We start from the raw sequence: 23,086 nt of genomic DNA, 5'->3' as shown, positions 1-23,086 counted from the left end.
CACTTATTCTAGTTGATTTAAATGCAGGCTACTATGGCTACACAGCTAGTGTCATTGTATTGAGATTGGGTCACGCCGAAGACCCGGGTTCGATTCCCTACATGGGTACTCTGCATGAAGCCCATTTCTGGTGTCCGTGATGAAACGTGAGCATTTCTGTACTGAACCGCAAAAGAAACGTCACCGTACCAATTTTATTTTTGTGCCAGATATGTTTCATTTGTTATTATTTCCCTCTTTATATGTTAGCTAGACCTGGTTCGTAGCCAATGTTCAAGAAAATCTGGTTTCAGATTCTGTAATTGATACAAAAAACATGTCAAAACGCAGTTACTAAAGTAATGACGGGACGAGATGTTTGTGCATATTTCATGAAAATGACAATGCACGTGCATTCCGAGGTGTCACCCCTAACAGAATAGCCGCCGAACATGCACAGAATCATTCATTCACTGTTCGGCATGCCACGATTATCAAGGGAACAAAGTGAGAAACCTTTTAGTAGACTGAATAGTGGCTAGAGAGCAAGACATGTTGCAAATCAGTTTTCTGTTCATGTTCGAACAACATACTGCCTAAAAAGCAATGAGTCTAAGCTACAGGAAGCTTAACCGACCGACATTAAAATACAATATTTTATACGATTTCAAAAGTCTAGACATTTTTAAATTATTATCCAAACAGTGATTCAGATTTCCGAGTTTGAGCATGACACTGATATGTGTACAGCAACTGACGCCAAACAGTTCCTCCGAATGCGTATCTATACTGGTTCCTGGCAACAAGCTAAAATGCGATGACTTCCAAGTGTAGAGTTGAGTCATGGGCCTCGACGAGCTAGGTTGTGTACAAGACTACTGATATGTAGATGTTGCAATAAGTTTTCCGGACAGCAGAATGCCGCAGCCGATCGAATCCAGCCCAACGCTGGTGCTGTTAACGTGGCTGGAATTAATAAACAAATTTGAAAGGTGAGTTTTCGCCGTATTTGGTGATCCGTGATTTTGGCGTGAAATTGCGGAGGTAGCTGTTATCGATGATTCGTGGCGTATAACGTTTTAAATAATGATCCGACTGTGACCATTTATAGGTCATTTTGTAGGGAAATCATTTGGCTTTCGATCCGTTGGCGTCGACGTTACCTTAAAATAGTTTACGCGGTGACATGTAACTTTGATCGAACATGGGGTGGTTTCTTCGTTACATCTCTTTCCTTTTATATAGTACAGGGATAGGGTCTATACACATATGTCTTTCGAGCGCTGTTTCTAAGCGATACGAGTCTCTGCGGTGTTACTGACGGTCGTTGGTGAGTTTGGAGAAGGAGTAATGAGGCTTATCAACAGTGGATGATCCCTGCAGCTGAACCCTTTGGTGGTGCCCCTGTAATGGTGTAGGGGTGTATATCCTATGACTGTAAGCTGAATCGTATCTCCTTTCAAGGGACACTCAATGGTCAGAGATACCAACAGGAAGTACTGCAAGCTGCTGCTGTCCCGCATTTTGATACCCACCCCCTCGCCAGTCGCCCAGTATTTATGGACGATAATGCTAGGCCCCATCGTTCCAGAGCGGTTATCACATACTTGCAGAACAACGCAGTTAGCAGATTACCTTGGCTTGCGAGAAGCCCTGATCTCAACCTGACTGAGCATTTATGGGACCGTCTGGGGCCTCAAGTTCAAGTAAGGAATACACCTGTCCAAAATCTACAGGAATTAGCCGGGGCTCTTCGTGAGGAATGGCAGAGGATTCCAATGATGCGGATTCGGCGTTTGATTTCCATGAAGGGTTGCAGCAGTTATCCGTGCGAGGGGAGGATACACCAAATACTGATGTCACCATTACTGTTGGCTTAGGACTGAACAGTGAACTTTGTGTACTTTGGATCACAGACATTTACAAACTTTGCCCACATACAACGCTGATTTTCTGGTCACTTGAGATGTCAAGTGAGAGGCAAGAGTTATATCGGCGTATATACCGAAGAGAAAGATGTTATTAAATTCCCCAAATCCCTGGGACAGAAAAGGATTGGTTGTAGTTTGTAGTACCTACCTTCCAGAACTGTGTAAATATAGCACACTATTATTTATTATTTGTCCATAAATTATTTAAAACAAACAAATGGAAACTCTGGAAATGTGTTTATATCCAAATAATATTAAACATAACGCATAACGTATTTTGATTTAAATAAACATGATTGTGTTACATAGATCTGTTCAGGACAGACAGTCAATCTCTCCTAAAACAAAACATTATACTGCAATGCAGTCATAATACTGACGTGGGCAAACGCTTGATGACTAAATCGTGAATAATAAACAAAACACAACGGCACGCATAAACAAACAAAACATTTGAGAAACATGAAGTGTTCATATACACACGATATATTCCACAAACGAATGATCACCGAATTCCAAATGCATCTCCTGCATTTCACATATTCGTCCATCACACTCCTCAATACAGCCTTAAACATACACACCAGAACCTGGATGGCATGACGTAATTCAGTACAATATACATCCAAAGCAGTTTCGCATTTTCTGGGCACCATGCTACAAATCAGGCGAAGTCTTTATTATCGCTTCTATACATGAGCGAGCTCTGGTACTTGGAGGTCTCGTGGTGGAAGTGAGGACGGAGAAGCTCTGCTCTGTCTGGCATCGGGCACTTGCGCTCCACGCGGTTCCTCACCTCCACGTTGTAGGCCATCTGTTCTCGTTTCTCCAGGAACATGTTCTCGTCGTGCTCGTAGTGTGGGATGCCTCCCAAGTCAGAATTCTGAAACACAATATAATACAAATATGATATACAGTGATTCCAGCACAAGGGAGTACCTGCATATACAGTAAATATTAAAGGGTGATTGAGTGTAAAATTTGTTTAACGTACAGGAGTATTGCAACTACATTACTAAACGCCGATAGAGTTGACGGTATTCAAGCACGCGGGATTCCATGCAAGGACGTTCTTTATCGAGTTCACTGTTCTGTCATACGTTCTGGGCCCAGAGGTGATTTTAGAGCTATGTATGTTTGTGAAAAAGGGCTATGTTTTGGGAGACACTACGGAATAATGATATCAAGTTCAATCTGATCGTTCTGTTGAGCCTCTTTGGTGGTTAACGCCTCAGTCGGCAATATCCCCGTTACATTATGGTGGTCACTACAATAATGGAGTCGGGTGCTTAACCGAAGAAACTTCCAGACAATCTGGACATGGTGACTGATATAAAACAAGCCAGTGCGATCCCGTTATTCGCCTTGGTGTTGTAGTGACTGATAGCGACACCTCAGTCAGTCCTGGTTCGCCTTCCTAAACACGACCTCAGCTCTAATGACTGTTCTAAACTGATGTACAGCATGGGAAATGTTTGCAGCATTATAGCTGGATGGCTTTGTGGAACGAACCCGGGGTACATAATCTGAGGTGGGTAACTGTGACGTCATACCTTGAGGATGAGTTCCCGGTTCTTCATGTCGGTCTTCCATTCCTGTGTGTACAGGCGAGGCACCATCGGGTGGGCACGGGAGTAGTCGGGCACCCTGCAAGAAACAATGTCCGGTCAGTTTCCGAGTCGCCCTTCAGTTAGAGAATGTGGACAACTGAAGCTGCCCGCTTTACCTCCTACTGTAGCAGACGTTTCAATAGGCCACCCATACGAAATGAAATAGCAACCATAGGTAACCATAGCTGCTGTAGCCCTGACAACTAGAACTGTACTTGGTTCATCACAGAGACGTGAGTGTCAGTAGTAAACAATATGAAACCTCCAGTATACAACGTAATAGTCATTTATTGCAACAACCTACTGCAGGCAATATTACAGTATATTACAAATGCTCCTTAGAGTAATGCAACAGTATTATATCACATTTGCCTCCGGTTACCTATTGCATTCAGTCGAACAGTAAATCACAGAACCCCATCAGAGCAATACTACGGTATAACAAAAGGCCCGTCGGAGGCAATAATACAAAATACCACAGCAAATTGTATATATTGGCACATCACTGGGGTAAGCACTGACGCATGGGTGGCTAAGTGTCACCTATTTTACTACCATGGCAACGATGACGTCATCGTTACCATGCAAAATACATCTGGTGTTTCAAAATAGGTTGCGAACTATTACAGATAATGGTTTCCCTATCTTTATGAAATATCCTCGACCAGCCCTTTCGCGGTCTTCATTGATAAGATTCTTATCACAAAAACAACACCTATTGCAAATTAATGTACCACCCCTCTCATGATTTTCGTTTCGGCACAGGTCGGGTTAACACTTGCAATAAGTTAGATAGCACGCCAGTCCATATTTACTTTTCCATTGCATTAACAGACGCATTCGTACCATCGTCCAAGTATCTGGGAATGTCGGCATTCACCCATTTGATCATTATTTCCAAGGAAATGTTTCTAACTGCAAATATAATCTCAAAATAAACAGTATCCTTCTCGGAAAGCATGGGGATTTTGCACGTTGGGGTATTCTTAGTTGTCGTAGGCGTCTGAAGTGAATGAGACTGGGTCCCCAGTGGGTGGAGCATACTTCTTTGGAATTATTTTGTGATCAAGTAACTACTGGGGCATTAATCATTTTCCTACTTATTTTAAATTTCATTGTTTTGAGACACCCATATGATACACAGCCTGGTTACCGAACCAGACTAACAGACCCAAAAACACGTTACGTCTAACAATTCATAACACACACGTAGTCTAGTTAAAGCATCGTGGTTGTCCTTAGCAACGGGTCTTATGTTTGCTGAACTTGGACGTAAATCATATTTTGATTAATTGTATACTGTCAATAGGATAATGAAATTGTATCTGACAAAATCACTCACCGCACCCGACTGTGGGTGAAACAGTTCTTGGCAAAGTTGGTTTCGATTGTCTTAGACATGGTCGTGTTGCACTGTGAACCAAGCCTCACAGTGCACAGCATATAACAACAGACGAGGTCACGTGGTAATCTGTCGTCACATGCGAAAACGAGATCTCACGAGATGTTATACCAAAACAATCATGGCGTGCGTGTGTTGCCTGCGTTCATTGTCACTCTCTTTCGACAGTGATTGTTCACGCAAGTAATGCAATCGGACACCGATCTTCTGTTTTTCTTAATTATGCATACCGTAAGTATAAAGTAATATTTGATAAACTACGAATCAGAAGGTATGAGGTTGTGAAAATCCCGTCAGTCTGCCACCAGTTGAAGAACTTGACCTGTCAGTCAGTGTCAGAACATGATCTGGATAAACACTGACAACAGATCGTTCTGATAACATCTGGTCAATCTTTGTGTTAGCCGAGGATGATAAACCTCTTAAGAAAGGTAGACAGTAGCGTTTTGATATGGGATTTATGGCTTAATTTTCTTTCTTACTAAACTGTGATAGTGTTAGTGTTTTCTTACTAAACTGTGATAGTGTAAGTGCTTGCGCTGATAGTTGATACAAACACAGCACCACATCCATAAACTTCCACACTGGCCCGTGACATTATGTACCACAACGATTTATACATGATGTTTTGAAATATATCATATGTTTGTGGAGTGACGTATGGTTTTCTGTGTTAAGAACGGTGTAGATGCACCTCCAACTGCCAAGCACATCTGTCATAATGCTGGGAATGTTTTCTGCACCCCATTAAGGATGTATTTTACAGGAAAGCAATTTGAGTAAACAAATATTTCATTATTGTGTACATTTAAGAATGTTAAGCATGAAATGTACTAATTCATGAATGTTAGGCCACATAACAAAGTATTCACTTTTCCCATCACTTTTTCAAAACAATATGGCTTGGGCAAGTAGATTTTATTTTTACATTTTATATTATGTAAAAAAAAACCTTTATTTCTGTTTGTTTAACATAACACATTTCCTCCAGTATAAACTCAAAACTTGAAAGTGTGATATATTTTTTTACTAATGCCAGTGACAATTCCCGTAACACAGACCCATGATGGTCTGGGTAGAATAGTCCTTCAGCAACCCAGGGTTGCCATAAAACTCATTGAAAGGCGACTATGCTTGTTAGAAGAAGTGACAAGCACGATCATGTGGTCAGGATCACTGACTTGGTTGATACATGTCATCAGTATCCTGGCCATTTGTGCAGATCAGTGCTCATACTGTTGATCATTGGATTGTCTGGTTGAGACTCAGTTACAGACCACTGTCATATAGCTGGAATATTGCGGAGTGAGTCATAAAACTCACACACTCACTCACTCACTCCCTCCAGTAACACAACTGCAGAATAAATATGGAAAAGTAACAAGAATAAAACATATCAGGCAAACAAACGACCATGATATCCTGTTTCGTGCTCATTTAAGTTACAAGTTACAGTTAATTAATCTGTAATAAATTTCTACATTTTTGCATGTTTACCCAAAATGTACTGATCTTGCAACACCCAGCTTGGAAAACCTGTAAGCATGGTGAAAGGTTTAGAAGATTTTCATATTTTTCGTTAGTTTCTGAACAAAGTGTTTCTTTGTGATGTACATGTATATCAGTGTTTTACATTTCAAAGGTAATGTTTACCAGGTTTACATGATTTATGTAATCAAACTTAACTTTATATGGTTTTGTAAAATGTTTCAGGGTTTGTTTCAGGATTTGACACATAAGTTAATCAGATGGATCACAGCATAGTGAAAGATTTTCAGAATTTGCGTGTGTTTTCCAACCGTAATATCATCAGGATGGATGAGCTTGTCCAGGACCTCACCAATGCGCTGGAGGAAAGTTCCAAAGGTCACAAGTCTCAAACGGAAAACCTCGCACCAGGAATATTTGCTCGCAGAATGCACAAAAAAAGACGAGGAAAACGCCGCAGATCAGATCCAAGCCCTCTTTGGAAATGTGGAACAATCAGTGAAGCCTCTGAAAGCAGTATTGATGAAGCACTGAAAGATTACATAGACACAGTAGCTTTACTCAGTGACTCAGACGACATTTCCCCAAGAAGAATCCATCGGCTCACAGTCCCACTAACAGATCCAACACCTCCTGTGGAGTCGGACTCTGTCACTGAGAATGTCTCCCCTATTCGGCCTCAGAGAAGAAGAAGGAAATTCAAGACTATGGCCCTTGATTCTCCAAGTGCAGATGATTTGAATTTTGTGGAGCCCATCTTTGAACGTCATAAAACCATCAAACACAAAACTCTCCAAGATACAAGTACAAATATGGTGGTTCAGGATGATGCAGCTGGGGAAGTGCCCGGAGCAAGTACAATTCCAGATGGAAGCGTCCCGGGGAAGCGAAAAAGGAGCACAAAGAGTCGAAGTGATTATGTCAAGTCACCAGGTGGAGGAGGAGCTAGTCAAGAAGGGGACACCGATGGCATGGACATCACTTCATACTCACAGTTAGTTGTCACCAACAGTACTAAATTACATCTACTTTAGGGTGTGTGTTGTCATGTTGTAAAGTACTGGTATAACAAACCATGCTGCAACTTGCATGAGCCTCTCTGACAGAACATATTCCTAGAGGGGATTTAGATCAGAAGGGATATTCCAGAATATTGCTGAGAGAGGCATTAAAAGGGTTAAATGACAAAAAGACAAGAATGTGTTTATTATGAAGAAAGTGCCAAACAATCAAGATATAAAACACCAGTGTATTGGCTATGGCTGTGGTTTGTTCAACATGATACACATGATTTAGGACCACAGTAACTGTATCATGACATGAACTAAATCTCATGTCCTTTTGTCTTGCAGAGAGAGCAGTTCTCTAAGTAGCAGTGAAAGTGAGGGGCTGATTACAAATGATGAAGGGAGAGAAGGTGCGAGATCGTTTCACATTTGATATAAGAAGAATAAACAGTATTATCTAAGGAAACAAGATTCCCATTCTTAAAACCTATAAGAATCCAGTGTAAACAATGTGTATAGTCGTCTTTCTGATTGTTACTTAAACTGAACCGAGTAAATGTCAAGGTTTTGCACTATTTCTAATGGTGTGATTATTATTTCTTTTGTAACACTTACACTATGACTAATGTTTTAAATATCTATAATTCTCCAGCGGATGATGAGCAGAGTGACTTTTTCCTGGAGCCCGGCCCATCATGTGGCATCGCTGGCATTATCCCCTGGTGGGAGAACGAGCGTGTCACGGACAGCGAGGTGCTCATGGACAAACAGTTGGGAAGCATCCTCACAGGATCCTTTGAACATATGCCAGAATCCTCCAGACAGAGTTTCAAAACCCGTGTCAGCAGGCTCATGGCATCGGTAAGCATGTTACTTCTGTTGAGTTCAGAGTCATTGTAGTGCCTTGTTATCAAGGCACTCCACCTGGTGACTTGACATAATCACTCCTTGTTTGGAGTATGCAGGAGTGATATCTTAAGTTGAGTTTCAGTGGAGTGCTTTGGTTGGAGTATGCAGGAGTGATGTCTTAAGTTGAGCATCAGTGGAGTGCCTTGTTTGGAGTATGCAGGGGTGATATCTTAAGTTGAGCATCAATGGAGTGCCTTGTTTGGAGTATGAAGGATTGATGTCTGAAGCTGAGTTTCAGTGGAGTGCCTTGGTTGGTGTATGCAGGCGTGAGTCTTGAGTTGAGCATCAGTGGAGTGCCTTGGCTGGAGTATGTAGGAGTGATGTCTTAAGTTGAGTGTCAGTGGAGTGCCTTGTTTGGAGTATGCAGGAGTGATATCTCAAGTTGAGTGTCAGTGGAGTGCCTTGGTTAGACGCAGGAGTGAATCATGTGCTAGCCTTTGGCAGGATTGGAAATTTGACCATGATAACTGTGAAGGTGGCATGCATGCCTTGTTGTTTGAAAATATTGGGATAGACATGTGAACAATCTTTGTCATTGCTTGCTGGAAGTCTTGAAGACATTTAGTATATTGTTCCAAACATGTTTTTATCATACCATGGGTATTAGATGTCTGCAACTGTTCAAAGTAGTCTTATTAATCTAATTAATCTAATTAGCACAGTGTAGCAGACTAGATGCTGTTACAGAACAGGGACCTGTTTTAGGGTGAACAATTACTATGATAGTATTGAGGATAAGAAGGAGAAGACGAAATCTATATGTAACATAACAGATTCTGCATGTGCAGCTTTTCAGGCCCTTATTTTTGATCAACTTGCTCTTACATTTCATTCCATAGAGAGGATACACACTTTGATGGTATTTTTGCTTTGCAGAGTGGGAGAGAAATACGTCTTGGAAGAAGAAAGCTGAAAGGGAAGGTATTATATGACTTGTGTTCTTCTACATCTTTATGATATATTTTTCAGAGATATAAAGTCATGTTCATATTAAATCTTATCAAAGATTATCATCCCTTCATTTCTTTCTGTATGGTGCCCAGATATCACTGCATTATCAGAGCAGTGAATTAAGAGAAATTGTTTTTATGTACAGCTGTTTTACCAGATTACTGCATTGTTTTATCTACAATAAGTTCGCTATTTGAAAGGATGCTGATTTTGTTGACAATTTGTCTCTTAGATGCCAAGCTACACAATGACCAGGTTCCTGCAAGATCGACAAAAGTGGAACCAGATGCAAGGTCGTTATTTCCCTCCCCGCCCATCAGGCTCAGCCTCCACTCACTCAGGAGACTTCAAGAGGCAGCGTAAAACGCCCCCGTCTAGTCCCCAGGATGAGGGTGAGTGAGACTACTGACACGTAAAACACACTCATCTAGTCACCAAGATGAGAGCAAGTTAGACTATTTACACATAAAACACCCCCATCTTGTCCCTAGAATGAGGGTGACTATTGACATGTACAACACCCTCATCTAGTTCCAGGATGAGGGTGAGTGAGACTAATGACACGTAAAACACACTCATCTAGTCACCAAGATGAGGGCGAGTTAGACTATTTACACATAAAACACCCCCATCTTGTCCGTAGAATGAGGGTGGTGTGAGGCTAATGACACATAAAACAGCCCCATCTAGTCCCCAGGATGAGAGTAACTGCTGACATGTACAACACCCTCATCTAGTCTGCAGGAAGAGGGTGATTGAGACTAATGACACATAAAACACCCCTGCCTAGACCCCAGGATGAGGGTGAGTGAGACTAATGACACATGAAACACCCCCATTTAGACCCCAGGATGAGGGTGAGTGAGACTATTGACACGTTCAATTTGGATTTACTATGGAATAGCAGAAAAACTAACTCTTTTGCAGGGTATGTTGGTGAGAATGCAGAGCCAATTCCTGACCACAACATTGGTAACTTGATGCTTCAGAGTATGGGTTGGAACCCAGGCTCAGGTCTTGGACCAAACCAAGATGGCATCCAAGATCCCATTCAAGCCTACCTTCACCCTGGCAGGAAGGGACTGGGATATGAATCCAATGGACTGTCAGATACGTGAACTTACAGCTCAAGCTCATCTAAGTCACCTGCATATGTAGACTTTTGAAGCAACATCACTTTAACTTCACTCCAAAATGCATGTATGTAGATCTATTTTTGAAGATAAAACAGTTCTTTGCTAAGACACTAAGGAATATATATTTTGATAATGTTAGTGAATCCACCATAGGATGCAGGCGATGTGGATGCAATGGGCAGGGTCATGTCACCACACTGCTTTGTGGGCTGTAGAACCAGTATTGTGAGAATTGTTTGTTGTTAAATGCTGGACTCAGCAATATTTCAGCTCTGTGGCTGCAAAATGTAATAATCAAGACTGACCAGGACAATCCAGTGATTGACACCATCAGCATCCATCTACACTGTTGGCTATACAATGACAAACATCAAACATATCAGCAAGTCTGATTCGGTTATTCTCCTCTTTTGGCAAACAATAGTTGGTGAAGACTTGATCTAACATGGGCCTTCGTGAACATCAAGGACAAGGATCGTTTGCTCTGAAAATACTGGATTACAATAATACATGTACGTCAATAGCAGAGAGCAGCGATGTTTGTGATTTAACAAAAGTTCCAATATTACAGAGACTTGGGGAAGCAACTGGCCAAGTCGACTGTTTTTATCGTAACTGATGATTTTAGAAGAGTAATTTCACATTTAGTGTTGTTAATAGAGTCCTTTTGATGAAGGTTTGCATCATTTTGGCTCCCTTTTTCACATTTCTGCTTCAGTGCCATAACAACCCGTAATTCCGAGTAAAAATCTGGTTCTTGTTATTTTGGGAGCAGCATTGTGCCAACTCTATGACAGTAATAGAATTCAGTTTGTACATGTGTTGGCAGTCTGTAACTACACAAAAGACTGTTTCACAAGCATCCTAGATTCATATATCTATGATTATATCAGAGTTCTGTAACATCATTCAACATCAGTCAACTGATGAATTAATGGTGCTTGTCATGAAACTATGTAAAAAGAGAAAAGTTAAATCGTGTGACTTTCCTAAATTTGTGTTCCTATACATTCACCTTACACGCCTGACATATATGTCTGGCACACACACCATACACACCTGATGTAGACACCATACACCCCTGACGTAGACACCATACACCCCTGACATAAACACCTGATGTTCACACCATACACACCTGACATACACACCTGATGTACACACCATTCACCTGACGTACACACTGTACACCCCTGATGCACACACCATACACCTGAGGTACACACCATACACCCCTGACCCATAGACTTCTGACATACACACCTACACATTTGGCATACACCCCATATATGCCTGGCATACACACCATACATGTCTGGCATACAGAGCATAAATGGCTGACATACATTACATACACCCCTGATGTACACACCATACACATCTGACATTGTAACCCTGGGCATTGACTGAATCATGTTTATTCATGTGTATCATAAAGTGATATTGGTTACTCCATTACAAAAACTGCATCACCATCACCAACTACCTTCACTGCCAACCAGCACCAGGACCTATAGTTCCACACAGAATGAATAACAACATAACTGTCATGTGTATCCTTGCACTGTGTCATGTCCAAGTATACAACAAGCAGGTTATGGAACAACAAGTGGGATCCGATGGTGAAAAATAACCAAGTCAAACAAGCCTGCACACTTACTTCTAAAGTCTGACATTAAATGTTATCAATACATTGATTGGACAGTTTTTGGTCACCTGACAAGGTCATTGTTGTTGGTCAGGGGGGTCAGGGCCCAGCCGTTGGTCCATTCATCCAATGGCATTGAGCAATAACCTCTTCATTACAAAACATCAGTATTATTGCTGTTAGCAGAAAGAGGCTGCTTGAAGTACTAGAATGTCATGTGTTTGTTATCAGCATGCTCACTGTACCAGAAGATACCTAGAGATGTGCTATGTATGCATTAGTCATCTGATGTATGATGTGCTGACTTGATTTCCAGGTAAGCATGCAACTTCTTACCTCCAGAACATGCTTTTCAAGAAATATTGCCATCAATAAACATCAAGTTTTTATCATAGTGCTTACAAATCAGTATAGTCTGTGACCAGTTATATTTAGTGGTGAACTTTGTCAGTGTGTCATTTAAGTGAGACATCTGCACATTTTTTTTTACTTTTCGTTTGGTGGCGAGGGTTATGTGTGGACATGCAGGAAAAGTGGGTTTCTCTTCCTGGTAGACAGCTGAATAAAGTGAACACGCAATTTTGACATCTTTTACATAATTGCTGTATTGACATCTGAATGTATGAAGTTGTCAACAGATGTAACTACATTGACCCTTCAAACATTTCTGTAATCATTTCTTATTTGCTGTCCGTTTGCTCACATGTTTGTGTAAATACTGTACTGGGTAGTTCACCCTCTGTAGAAGGGAAAGCGGACAAGGGAACAATTCTCTCCATCTGTCTACCATCTAATACAACTTGTTACAGGGCCTCTGCAGTCTTACAACACAGTGTGGATCCATTGTTTTTCTGGATTATTTGTGTAGGTACTCAAAATGACACATCTGCTTAAATTACGACTGACACCTGATTGAAGATTACCTGTTCATTTACCTCAGACTATTTCATATACATGTGGTATGAAATTAATTTCTCCTCTGCTTTGTTCATCATCAAAGGACAAGGTATGATAAGGGTGTCATGCACCATCTGTTACTCATGAATCATCTGTAGCATTTGTCATGTTATGGGACCAGAACATATCCTAGCTACCGGCCGTATGTGTACACCTGTATCCAAGGACAGTTTGGCAGTAGGTTTTACATCACTATACATATTAATGGATGCTTTTCTGATTTTGTCAGTTCCTTTTACACATATTCAATAGTATGTGAGACAGAAGTTTAGAAAACTTTATATGACAGTGTGTAACATTGTTTAACCATTTCTGTAGAGCCAAGTTAATAATCAAATATATCATGTTCTGATCTATGATTCTTTGAGAAAATTGTCGTGTTGTTATACCCATGTTATTTTGTATTTTACTCCCATGGTTTTTAAGCATCTGAAGTTTCACACATCACACTTGTTTCTCATAACTACACAGAAGTGTAGAAGGAAGGCAGCTATTTTATACACTGTTTAATTGGAAAATGCAAGTTTTAAACATGTCTTTCTCCTTTGAATTAGTGTGTACTGTTGACTGAAAGTGCTGGACCAGTTCACAAGCATATGAATATGGGTCAAGGAAGGATAGCATAGCTTAATTCTACACAGACATGTTTGTCTTAAATACCACAAGGGATGAATGAGATTACATGAAGACTCTGTCAGTACATGCAAAAGTAAAGCAAAACACATTTCATTTGCTAATTACCTAATTGGTACCTTGTGTGATTTGCATTTATTCATTCTTATGTATTGTAGTTTGTGTCTGCACAATGCACTGCATGCAATCCTGTATCGTCCCAGGCTTTGTAGTGGTGAGAGAAGCAAACAGTGTGCTGTAGATCTTGGCTAGCCTTGGACAGGGTAATGCAAACATGATACTGAAATGAAGCAGTAGATAGTTGTAGCATAGGTATTCTGCTGATAATAAAACATTGGTGCAATTTACTTGGTTTTAACATTTTAATAGTATCTTACTCAATTTCATGTGTTCACTAGTGATCATGTCATTCCCCAACATCAATAAAACAGCTTCTGCAGCATTTCTGTCTTGTCTTATGTTTGTGAAGTAGAACAAACAAGGCTTACATTATGCAAGTAACTTGCACAACAATCTTTGAACAACATCATCAAGAAACTAGTTGCAAGACAAATCAGCATGATTGCTCATTCACACAGACGACCTTGACACCAGCAGATACAGAACCATCTGTCCTTCAGAGTATCTGTGTACAGACATGAGTAGCAAGCACTCTCATCCACTGTCCTACTCCGATGACCTTGACACCAAAAGCGGCAGGACTTGGGTCCACAACTGTGTGCACACATTAACACCAGTACATCCCGTCCATCATCACCATCAGCAGCAGCACTAACAGGACCACCTACTCTGACATGTATTCTGTCATCACTGTGACAACCAAGAACCTTCTTCACCACAACAGTTTCCATTCCCACCCATTCATGTTCCTGTGTCCTATGACAACATCAACCCTGTAGAAACACCACCAACGATGATAGCCGGGACACACACGAGAGAGTGGAGAGACAAAAATCCTATTCCAGAGATTATATGATCACTGAAACAGAAATAACTCAATCAAAACCAACCTTCAGATTGGTAAGCTAAGATCTGTGATGATGACTAAACTCTCACTTGTAACAGTGGTGTGACGATTCAATGGTACGCATCAATTAATGGGCTGCCAATACAGTGACCTGATACAAACTTTTACATTGTTGTATATCCTGATACAGTACTTCAAATAGGTTATGATTCATCCATGTTTTGCTTTGAATTTTCCCTTCATAAGTGTCTTGGAAATTCTTGGTGCCCTTGTATCAGGATTTGTATTGCTTCATAGCTTAAGGGCACAAAACCTTGGCACTATATTGTTTTAGCTAAACATTTAGTATCAAGATGCATTGCAGGTTGGGTGCCAATACCAGAAGCACTTGTTAAGTAAAGATAAGTAAATCCAAACCTTCAACTAGCCAAAACAGCTTGCCAATCAGATGGTCTGGTAAACAAATTATATGTTAAATACATATGAGTAAATTTGTAATGTCTTGGTGTCTGGTCTGGTTGAATGCATTTCATGTTTTCATTTTGATGTTACCAGCCCTGATGTCTGACTGGGTTTGGGGCTTATTTCATACACTGCTAAAGCCCCTCCACATATCGACCTGAGTTCACAGTTAGTTCAAAATGTGTTAACCTTGAGCATCCAGAAGCAAGTCTTGCCCCGAATATGATTAGCAGTCCTCCGATGAATCCTGACAATTTACTGACACCTGTTGGCACATCCTGACTGGCTGATGCTGACGTGTATGCTCCAATCACAGCAGACAACATAAACAGGACCTGGACAGAAGAATCAGAAAGATGAATATTTTCACCACATCCTCAAAAACTTTTGTACACTGATTATGAAGCCTACTTTAGACCATGTCACTATTTCCTGGGGTGAGGTAGTCCGTGGTCAGTCTCTCACATATGATCATGATGTAAAATCAGGCAACTGTAAAACTTTTTTTAACTTCCCAAATGAACTCATTCAAACTGTATTAAAGAGAAATGTTCGGTTAAAACATGTGACAAAATCATGAGTGAGTGAGTGAATTTATCTTTTCACCACTTTTAGCAATATTCCAGCAATTACACGGTAAGGGACATCAGAAATGGACTTCACACATTTCACCCATGTGGGGACTCGAACCCAGGTATTTTGTGTGATGAGCAAACCCCTCACCCACAAGGCTACACCAAGTAATAATAAGACTTGTTCTGTCCAGTGGTGTTTCATTACAAGTACCTGTAACTTATTACCATAGCAAATATACATACTGTAACTGGAACCGTGAGTGAGTGAGTGAGTTAAGTTTTATGCAGCACTCAGCACAGAACCAATACCTTGTATTATTATTTAAAAGTGTGTGATCTATGCAGACAAGAAACACTGTTGAAAATATTATTGTCTATCCGAATATGTTATGCCCTCAAGGATGTACCTCACACATTATAGACTATAATTTAGAGGTCACAACTTGTTGACCTTCCACCCCACCTGCCACCAGTGTGGTACTCCTGATCGGAACCTGGCAAGATACGGCAGTTTCTTCCGCATCCATCTTGACATCAGCACCTGGGACATCACAGTACAGAAGCTGGTGGATCCCCCTAGGAGAAGAAAACATGCCCATTGAACTAATGAAGTCTTGGAACTGCTGAATAATGAACTGCATATTGATAATTATCAGGCAAAGAAATTCAATTTGACTGTTCAGTAATGAAATATATAATGTATCGTCCAATCTGTCAATACAAGAATAAACATGCTATTATATCAAAACAATGTATCTCTTCTTAACAGGCTCTGCCGATCCTAAAGTTTAGTAGACACTATCATTCCCACCTAGAGCGTCCTGCTGCATCATCACCAGTGGTACCTGCAGCATCTATATCACTACACCACACAAGTGGGGGAAATCAGCTCAACACTGACAGACCTACCTAGAGAGTCCTGTAGCATCACCACAAGGGGCACCTGCAGCATCCCTATCACTACACCACACAGGTGGGGGGGACCACATCAGTTCCACATTGACAGACCTACCTAGAGTGTTCTGTAGCATCACCATGAGGGGCACCTGCAGCATCCGTATCACTATACCACACAGGTGGGGGAACCACATCAGTTTAACATTGACAGACCTACCTAGAGTGTCCTGAAGTATCACCACGAGGGGCACCTGCAGCAACCCTATCACTACACCACAAAGGTGGGGGGACCACATCAGTTCCACACTGACAGACCCAGTCTTGGGCTACAACAAAGTAACACCATCATTATGAACCCTGAACATAAAACAAGCAATTCAATTTCTGTTGGAGAACACGTCTCTTTGTTCGTGCATTTCTTTGAAATATATTATTTACATCATTTACAAATGATGAAAATAGAGACAGCATTTCAGTTTTATCATACATCTCCACTCTACAATAAGCACTGAACATTGGTATTCATTTTGCCCAGTTGTGCCAACATAAACAACATGGTCAAGTTACACACATCCACCTCCCTGTCCCAGGGGTCCAGCAGCTCCAGGGCAAAGGCCATCATGGAGACCATGGCCGCCAGGGGAAGTGACAGCGTGAAGTACGGGGCACCCTGTGTGTCCTGGAGGCTGGAAAACAATACACGCTAGTCTAGAGCATCACTAACACACACATGTCTAGAGTATCACCAACACACACCAGTCTAGAGTATCATCAACACACGCTGGTCTAGGGTACCACCAAGTCACCATGCCTTACTGAGCTTACAGGAATGATATGTTAAACTGGCTTTGTAATCATCTTTGAGCGAAGTTTTAAGTGAAGCATGCCCAGGAATTTAAGTCATAGAGTAATGCTGAAAATATACAACTACAGGTCAAATATGTCTTATTTAGTACTTTTATCTAACAAATGACTTAAATACATCACTAATTAATGCTTGGTCATGAGTGGGTAGGGCTGTACTCTTCTGTATTCACACCAGAATTTTGGTGCTAATCCACTGAGATACCATTCCCCAAGAAATGTCACACAGATTCCGAGTTAAAACACCCACAAATATTGCATGTATACTTGTCTTGGCTTCAGCATGTTATTGAGAAACGGCTCCAGAATCCCATACAGCACAACTCCCACCAAACATCCAGCCAATGTGAAACCTGACAACACACAATAGACTGGACACCATGTGTCGACAGGAACAAGACAGATATCCCACATCATCTTAGAAGGGGCAGTGGGGTATCCAAGTAGTTAAATTCTTCATTGGAATATTGCTAAAAGTGGCATAAAAAACAAACTCATCTTTGAAAATGGAACCTGTAAACAGTACATTGACAGGTCCCCCCCCCCCCCCATCAACACTGCACTTACATACAGATATATTATTGCTGGCAATGATACCAAAAGACATTATCTCTATAGAGTATGAGTTTCAACCAGCATACTATCTCGGCCTGTCATCTCTCACAGATTGAGCTATCTGTATGTAGTCTATGATCATTTACCCCCACCTCACCTACTCCAAACTGTACTGCCGCAACAAGGGTATTATACACGGCACCCCACCCTCAGTCCACAACCCCCACCCATATCTCACCTGCCGATGTGACTCCTGCTCCAAGCTGTACTGCCACCATGGCTGGGGCCTACAACAGAATGTACTGATGAGGGTCTCCAATGAGCTTCAACAATCAATGTCATCAGAGGCTCAGGTAGTTCTGGCTCCAAAAAACAAAACCTCCCTGACGTCATACATTAACTGAGTAATACAGTGTGACTACCCGCCCCTTCTAGTTGTGTCCTCTAACAACATAATTGCTACTTATAACAAGCCTGGGTTTTTGGAAGCCAGTTCTAATTGTTCTTCATGCGACCAAAATCCATTCAGACTAGCACGAACAGATACTGAAATACCATCTTACGGCCCCTGATACTGTCATCCCTGCTCCAAGAATTCCTCCACCGATGATGCTAGTAACCATGCCCTTGTCAAGGAAGTGCAGCTGGAAGTGATGACGTGATCGCTGGAAGTGTTCGCTTGTAGCTGGGATCATGGCCAACAAGGACAGACAGAACATACCTGGCACAAAGGAAGGGAAGGTGAGCTACAGGATCAGACATCATGCAGTCCTTGGCAACATAATTATAGCTGTCTCTACATCCAGTAGACACGGATAACAGAAAACTCCATGACCGTCCAAGCCCACATCATCAACAGGCCATAGAGTGCACCTCCTTTGTTTAACAGATTTGGGGGCACAAAATTCAGGATGGTAGGTAAAGGATAACAAAAGTAACAAGAACAATGAAAATATTTTCATTTTTCAATTTTAAATGTCAGTAGTATGTATGTTTTCAGACGGTCCTGTGCAAATTCTACATATCCACATAGTCAGTTCAGCTACATTCTTAATATGTACCGTCTGTTTGGCTCAAAAGTGGCTCAATAGAACAATGATCATAATCAAAACATCAGACCAACTCTTTGAGGCTTTGGCAGAATTTAAGCCCTAAAAATGAAAACGTGTAACAAACTATTATCAAAACATTGACACAGTTCACTATTTGTTAAGAGAGAGGTGTGTAAAGAGAGGAACGGCCAGGTGTGCAAGAAAGGAATGTAGGCAGCAGAGCACAGGCTAATGAAGCAATAACTTTGTCAGCACTTGTGCTCATGCTTCTCGAACACCAAGCTGGGGTTTTGTTTTAGCACTTTATGTGTATTAGCTTTTGAGTCTGATTGCAATTCATCGGTCAGCTTTTGAGCAAAACACATTGTACTGTACAACTGCAGAAAGAGAGGACCCTTCTCTAGAATCCTCTTTCGGAACATCACTGAGAGAGATGCAGACTCACTTGTTGCTGTGGCAGCAAGCAACATTTTCAGAAGCAGGACTCTCTCCAAGAAGAGCTGAGCCGTGACGGCAGCGGGTTCAAACACTACAACAAAACATGACATAAATCTTTCTTTAACATCATCATGGATCTGAAAAATAGTGACCTGACCACAATGAGGAGCGTTGTTGGGAATGAAGGTGATGATAACAACAGTAGCGGTTGCTGTGTCTTGCAGTTGGTAACAGCAGCAACTACATTGGCTAACATGCTGGTGGTGGGGAGAACATGAGCGCAATGTGTATCTAAGTCTGTGTCTGTATCGTGTATTCAATGTAGGACATACGTACCTTTACCCTTCTCGGCTGCATACCCAAAACACCCGCCACAAACTGCCCCAGTCGCAAGCTGTAACATGACGCCTGTGTAGGACGTGTGTCTTGAATCATCTTCGTCCACGTCTCGAGCCGATTCATCTGTTATATTGAGGCGTCCTCGCCCATGGAGGTGACTTGAGTCCATTGCACAGGAGCTGGTGTTACGCACGTGTCTTTGTTGTTGCCGGAAGTCCGCGCGTTTGACAACTGGTGCGTTTAGGCGAATCCACCTCGGTTATGAACATCGTTTCATTGTTACTGTGTCTTTACAAACAAACAAACAAACAAATATTTCTGATGGTACTTTCAAGGAAAAGTACAGTTCCTAAGTTAAATAATATCTAAAACTACGAAAGTGTTAGTGAGTGCGTGCGTACTGTTGATGAATGGGTTGTCTTGTCGGGACATCTTCCAAGTAACAAGAATATTGCTGAGTGCGGCACTTAACAACAAACATAAATCAGGAATTATTATTATGGTCTGTGCTGAAACGGAACGCTTCGGGAAGGGGACACCTCATATTCCCCACATCTGTTGTTTAAAGTCTGGGTCCACCAGGCCATGACCAATCAGATAACAAAGCGGGATAAGGTAAAATCTGTAGCAATAAATAAGGTAACAGGAGGTAATAACTGTATAAATATTTATATGCAGTCTGATAGTAACCGAAGTCGGTGCAGATGATATTCGTGGCACTTCACATACAGTACGACAGTTTACAGTCCAACAAAATCCATTACAGTTTTGAAGTAGTCGATGAGTCTAGCTCCTAACACGGCAGTAGTAGTGAGCAACGAGTTCTTCGATCTCTTCTATGACTCCCTCATGAAGTCTGCACCCCGGTTCGAGTTGTCTGATGTGTTTAATGTCTTCTTGTTAAGTCTTGATAAAGTTAAGGAACCTGTATGTTTGGATGGCCGGACCAAGCTTCTTTCGTTTTGCAGTGCCACTCTTCCAGATGACCGGTTATTCCAGAGCTCCCTATCGCCATTGATCCACTGCTCTGTCACATGGTCTGCTTGATTCGGGGATCTTCTGACTTAGATTGTTCTATGACATAAAACCAGGTACCTTCTATATCAGGTGGGCGAACCTGGGCACAGGAATGACCATACGTGATCCAGAGGAGTTAAATTATTATTTCAAAACGATATGCTATGATAGAATTTCAGTCAAATCAAAGTAATTATTACTTCAAGACCTATCGAAACCGTACACAATTTATAAGTAAACTGATTTCAACAACTGGCCTTAGCGCCCTTCACCAGTGACACTAATTAGAACAGACAATAGTCCACATCCACAGACTTCCTAATCCCTTACCCAAACATTCAAGTGTGGGGAAAGCGAGGTTAAACCTTCGGGGATATAACTTCATGTTGATCAGCTGCCCTGGTGTGCATGACCATGCAGGCCGATTCTATTAATTATATAAATTATATCGGTGGAAATTCCGTAAACTATATATAAGTGTACTTGAAAATGCTCTAAAACAACCAAGAAGTTGTCCTACAAATTCCAAAGTTTAAATAGTGTTTGTATTTTGTCAGCACCTACACCGAAACGTCGCACTCATTGCAACAAAGAAGTTGACTATCTATAGAACGTGGCTATACCTACCAATGACGGCAATGTTCTTCAGTTATCGAATCCTAAGCATCCAATACCTCTTCCTGGCGAACAGCCTGCGTCACTTCCTGCAGTGCTTGATCATGCGGGGCAGATGAGCGTTAACGGCTCGACAACGGTAAGGTCGGTCTTCTTTTAAAACAGCATATTTATATAGCGCACGTATCCTGTAACTAGTTCATGTTGATGTGCTGAGAATGTCCCCCTCGGCCACTAGATATCAGTCTTAATCTCAACAGCACATCCTGTTATCAATCTCAACTCCCTGGGGATCATAACATTCTTGCATCCACTAGGAGTACTGAGTCATTGCAGTTTTCTTATCCTTCCGAGGTACCCATTCACAACTGGGCGGACTCGGGCACATGGTCACAGTACTTTGTCCACGTTTCGAGCACGGTGCTGCACAGGGTGTGTACTGTACACTGGGGGTAGTGGCAACACCCTAAACAGTCTGCACACAGACTTTACTCAAGGCTTTTACAACCGGTCTCTGGAGGGCCCGATCCCCATACCTCGAGTTCACTGGATCACTGGCCCCTTTGACAGCTCGCCCACCATGCCCACATTATGTTTGTGTGTCGTCATGTAATCACGCTTTCATTTTTGAAAGTATTCACCACTGTCGTGAGCATTTGTAAATCAGCGCCTTATAAGTCAGCGATATGCTGGTCTTACCAATATGTTTCTCCATCAATCTCTATAGTTGAACTATGCAATCCCTTCACGAGGCTATGTGTACATTTCCTTTTGATAACCTATGTGGCCTTTCAGCATGATTTCTGCAGGCTTGTACATCTACCTTTACAGCTGGCCTTTCACAAGGAGTTGTAACTGCTACCTGTTTGTATGTCTACCTTTACAGCTGGCCTTTCACAAGGAGTTGTAACTGCTACCTGTTTGTATGTCTACCTTTACAGCTGGCCTTTCACAAGGAGTTGTCACTGCTACCTGTTTGTATGTCTACCTTTACAGCTGGCCTTTCACAAGGAGTTGTCACTGCTACCTGTTTGTATGTCTACCTTTACAGCTGGCCTTTCACAAGGAGTTGTAACTGCTACCTGTTTGTACGTCTACCTTTACAGCTGGCCTTTCACAAGGAGTTGTAACTGCTACCTGTTTGTACGTCTACCTTTACAGCTGGCCTTTCACAAGGAGTTGTAACTGCTACCTGTTTGTATGTCTACCTTTACAGCTGGCCTTTCACAAGGAGTTGTAACTGCTACCTGTTTGTATGTCTACCTTTACAGCTGGCCTTTCACAAGGAGTTGTCACTGCTACCTGTTTGTATGTCTACCTTTACAGCTGGCCTTTCACAAGGAGTTGTCACTGCTACCTGTTTGTATGTTTACCTTTACAGCTGGCCTTTCACAAGGAGTTGTAACTGCTACCTGTTTGTACGTCTACCTTTACAGCTGGCCTGTCACAAGGAGTTGCAACTGCTACCTGTTTGTACATCTACCTTCACACCTGGCCTTTCACAAGGAGTTGTACCTGCTACCTGTTTGTATGTCTACCTTCACAGCTGGCCTTTCACAAGGAGTTGTCACTGCTACCTGTTTGTATGTCTACCTTCACAGCTGGCCTTTCACAAGGAGTTGTCACTGCTACCTGTTTGTATGTCTACCTTCAC

The 23,086-nt window shown here is 41.7% G+C and overlaps 3 protein-coding genes across 4 annotated transcripts; 1 reads left to right on the top strand and 2 right to left on the bottom strand.

Moving 5' to 3' along the window:
- Positions 1 to 2,132: 2,132 nt before the first annotated feature.
- LOC137293804 (sperm-associated microtubule inner protein 10-like) lies at positions 2,133 to 4,987 on the bottom strand. The gene is made up of 3 exons (XM_067824552.1): positions 4,863 to 4,987; positions 3,464 to 3,557; positions 2,133 to 2,793 (listed from the first exon to the last, which is right to left on the bottom strand). The coding sequence occupies exons 1-3, from the start codon at positions 4,961 to 4,963 to the stop codon at positions 2,575 to 2,577; spliced, it is 414 nt and encodes a 137-aa protein (XP_067680653.1). The 5' UTR covers positions 4,964 to 4,987; the 3' UTR covers positions 2,133 to 2,574.
- A 35-nt stretch (positions 4,988 to 5,022) lies between these two features.
- On the top strand, positions 5,023 to 14,093 carry LOC137294046 (G patch domain-containing protein 2-like). 2 transcript variants are annotated; one of them, XM_067824974.1, is made up of 7 exons: positions 5,023 to 5,153; positions 6,648 to 7,404; positions 7,763 to 7,827; positions 8,070 to 8,278; positions 9,203 to 9,247; positions 9,510 to 9,669; positions 10,205 to 14,093. In XM_067824974.1, the coding sequence occupies exons 2-7, from the start codon at positions 6,671 to 6,673 to the stop codon at positions 10,393 to 10,395; spliced, it is 1,404 nt and encodes a 467-aa protein (XP_067681075.1). In that variant the 5' UTR covers positions 5,023 to 5,153; positions 6,648 to 6,670; the 3' UTR covers positions 10,396 to 14,093. The 2 variants fall into 2 exon arrangements, with proteins under 2 accessions (XP_067681075.1, XP_067681076.1); XM_067824975.1 differs by having other exon boundaries at positions 5,030 to 5,153; positions 6,636 to 7,404.
- On the bottom strand, positions 14,000 to 22,193 carry LOC137294047 (thiosulfate transporter TsuA-like). The gene is made up of 11 exons (XM_067824977.1): positions 21,445 to 22,193; positions 19,798 to 20,088; positions 19,469 to 19,552; positions 18,535 to 18,692; positions 18,210 to 18,258; positions 17,667 to 17,769; positions 17,124 to 17,238; positions 16,770 to 16,878; positions 16,119 to 16,231; positions 15,270 to 15,415; positions 14,000 to 14,630 (listed from the first exon to the last, which is right to left on the bottom strand). Exons 2-11 carry the CDS (start codon positions 19,967 to 19,969, stop codon positions 14,528 to 14,530), a joined length of 1,152 nt encoding a protein of 383 aa, XP_067681078.1. The 5' UTR covers positions 19,970 to 20,088; positions 21,445 to 22,193; the 3' UTR covers positions 14,000 to 14,527.
- Between the last annotated feature and the right edge of the window lie 893 nt (positions 22,194 to 23,086).

Source organism: Haliotis asinina, chromosome 8 (genome assembly GCF_037392515.1).
Source record: "Haliotis asinina isolate JCU_RB_2024 chromosome 8, JCU_Hal_asi_v2, whole genome shotgun sequence".
NCBI lineage: Eukaryota > Metazoa > Mollusca > Gastropoda > Lepetellida > Haliotidae > Haliotis > Haliotis asinina.
This window is presented reverse-complemented; position numbering and strand designations above follow the sequence as displayed.

Bases quoted from the DNA above. Each gene is read 5' to 3' on its own strand.
- LOC137294047 (XM_067824977.1), bottom strand. From the start codon at position 19,969: ATGGACTCAAGTCACCTCCATGGGCGAGGACGCCTCAATATAACAGAT. The intron at 16,879-17,123 runs GTGTGTAACTTG...ACTTTGTTGTAG, and splicing joins CCTGGGACAGGGAGGTGGAT to CCCAAGACTGGGTCTGTCAG. The intron at 15,416-16,118 runs GTGGGGTGGAAG...TCTTCTGTCCAG, and splicing joins GAGTACCACACTGGTGGCAG to GTCCTGTTTATGTTGTCTGC.
- LOC137294046 (XM_067824974.1), top strand. From the start codon at position 6,671: ATGGATCACAGCATAGTGAAAGATTTTCAGAATTTGCGTGTGTTTTCC. The intron at 9,248-9,509 runs GTATTATATGAC...TTTGTCTCTTAG, and splicing joins GAAGAAAGCTGAAAGGGAAG to ATGCCAAGCTACACAATGAC. The intron at 9,670-10,204 runs GTGAGTGAGACT...ACTCTTTTGCAG, and splicing joins GTCTAGTCCCCAGGATGAGG to GGTATGTTGGTGAGAATGCA.
- LOC137293804 (XM_067824552.1), bottom strand. From the start codon at position 4,963: ATGCTGTGCACTGTGAGGCTTGGTTCACAGTGCAACACGACCATGTCT. The intron at 3,558-4,862 runs GTGAGTGATTTT...TGTTTCTTGCAG, and splicing joins TTCACCCACAGTCGGGTGCG to GGTGCCCGACTACTCCCGTG. The intron at 2,794-3,463 runs GTATGACGTCAC...ATTGTGTTTCAG, and splicing joins ACCGGGAACTCATCCTCAAG to AATTCTGACTTGGGAGGCAT.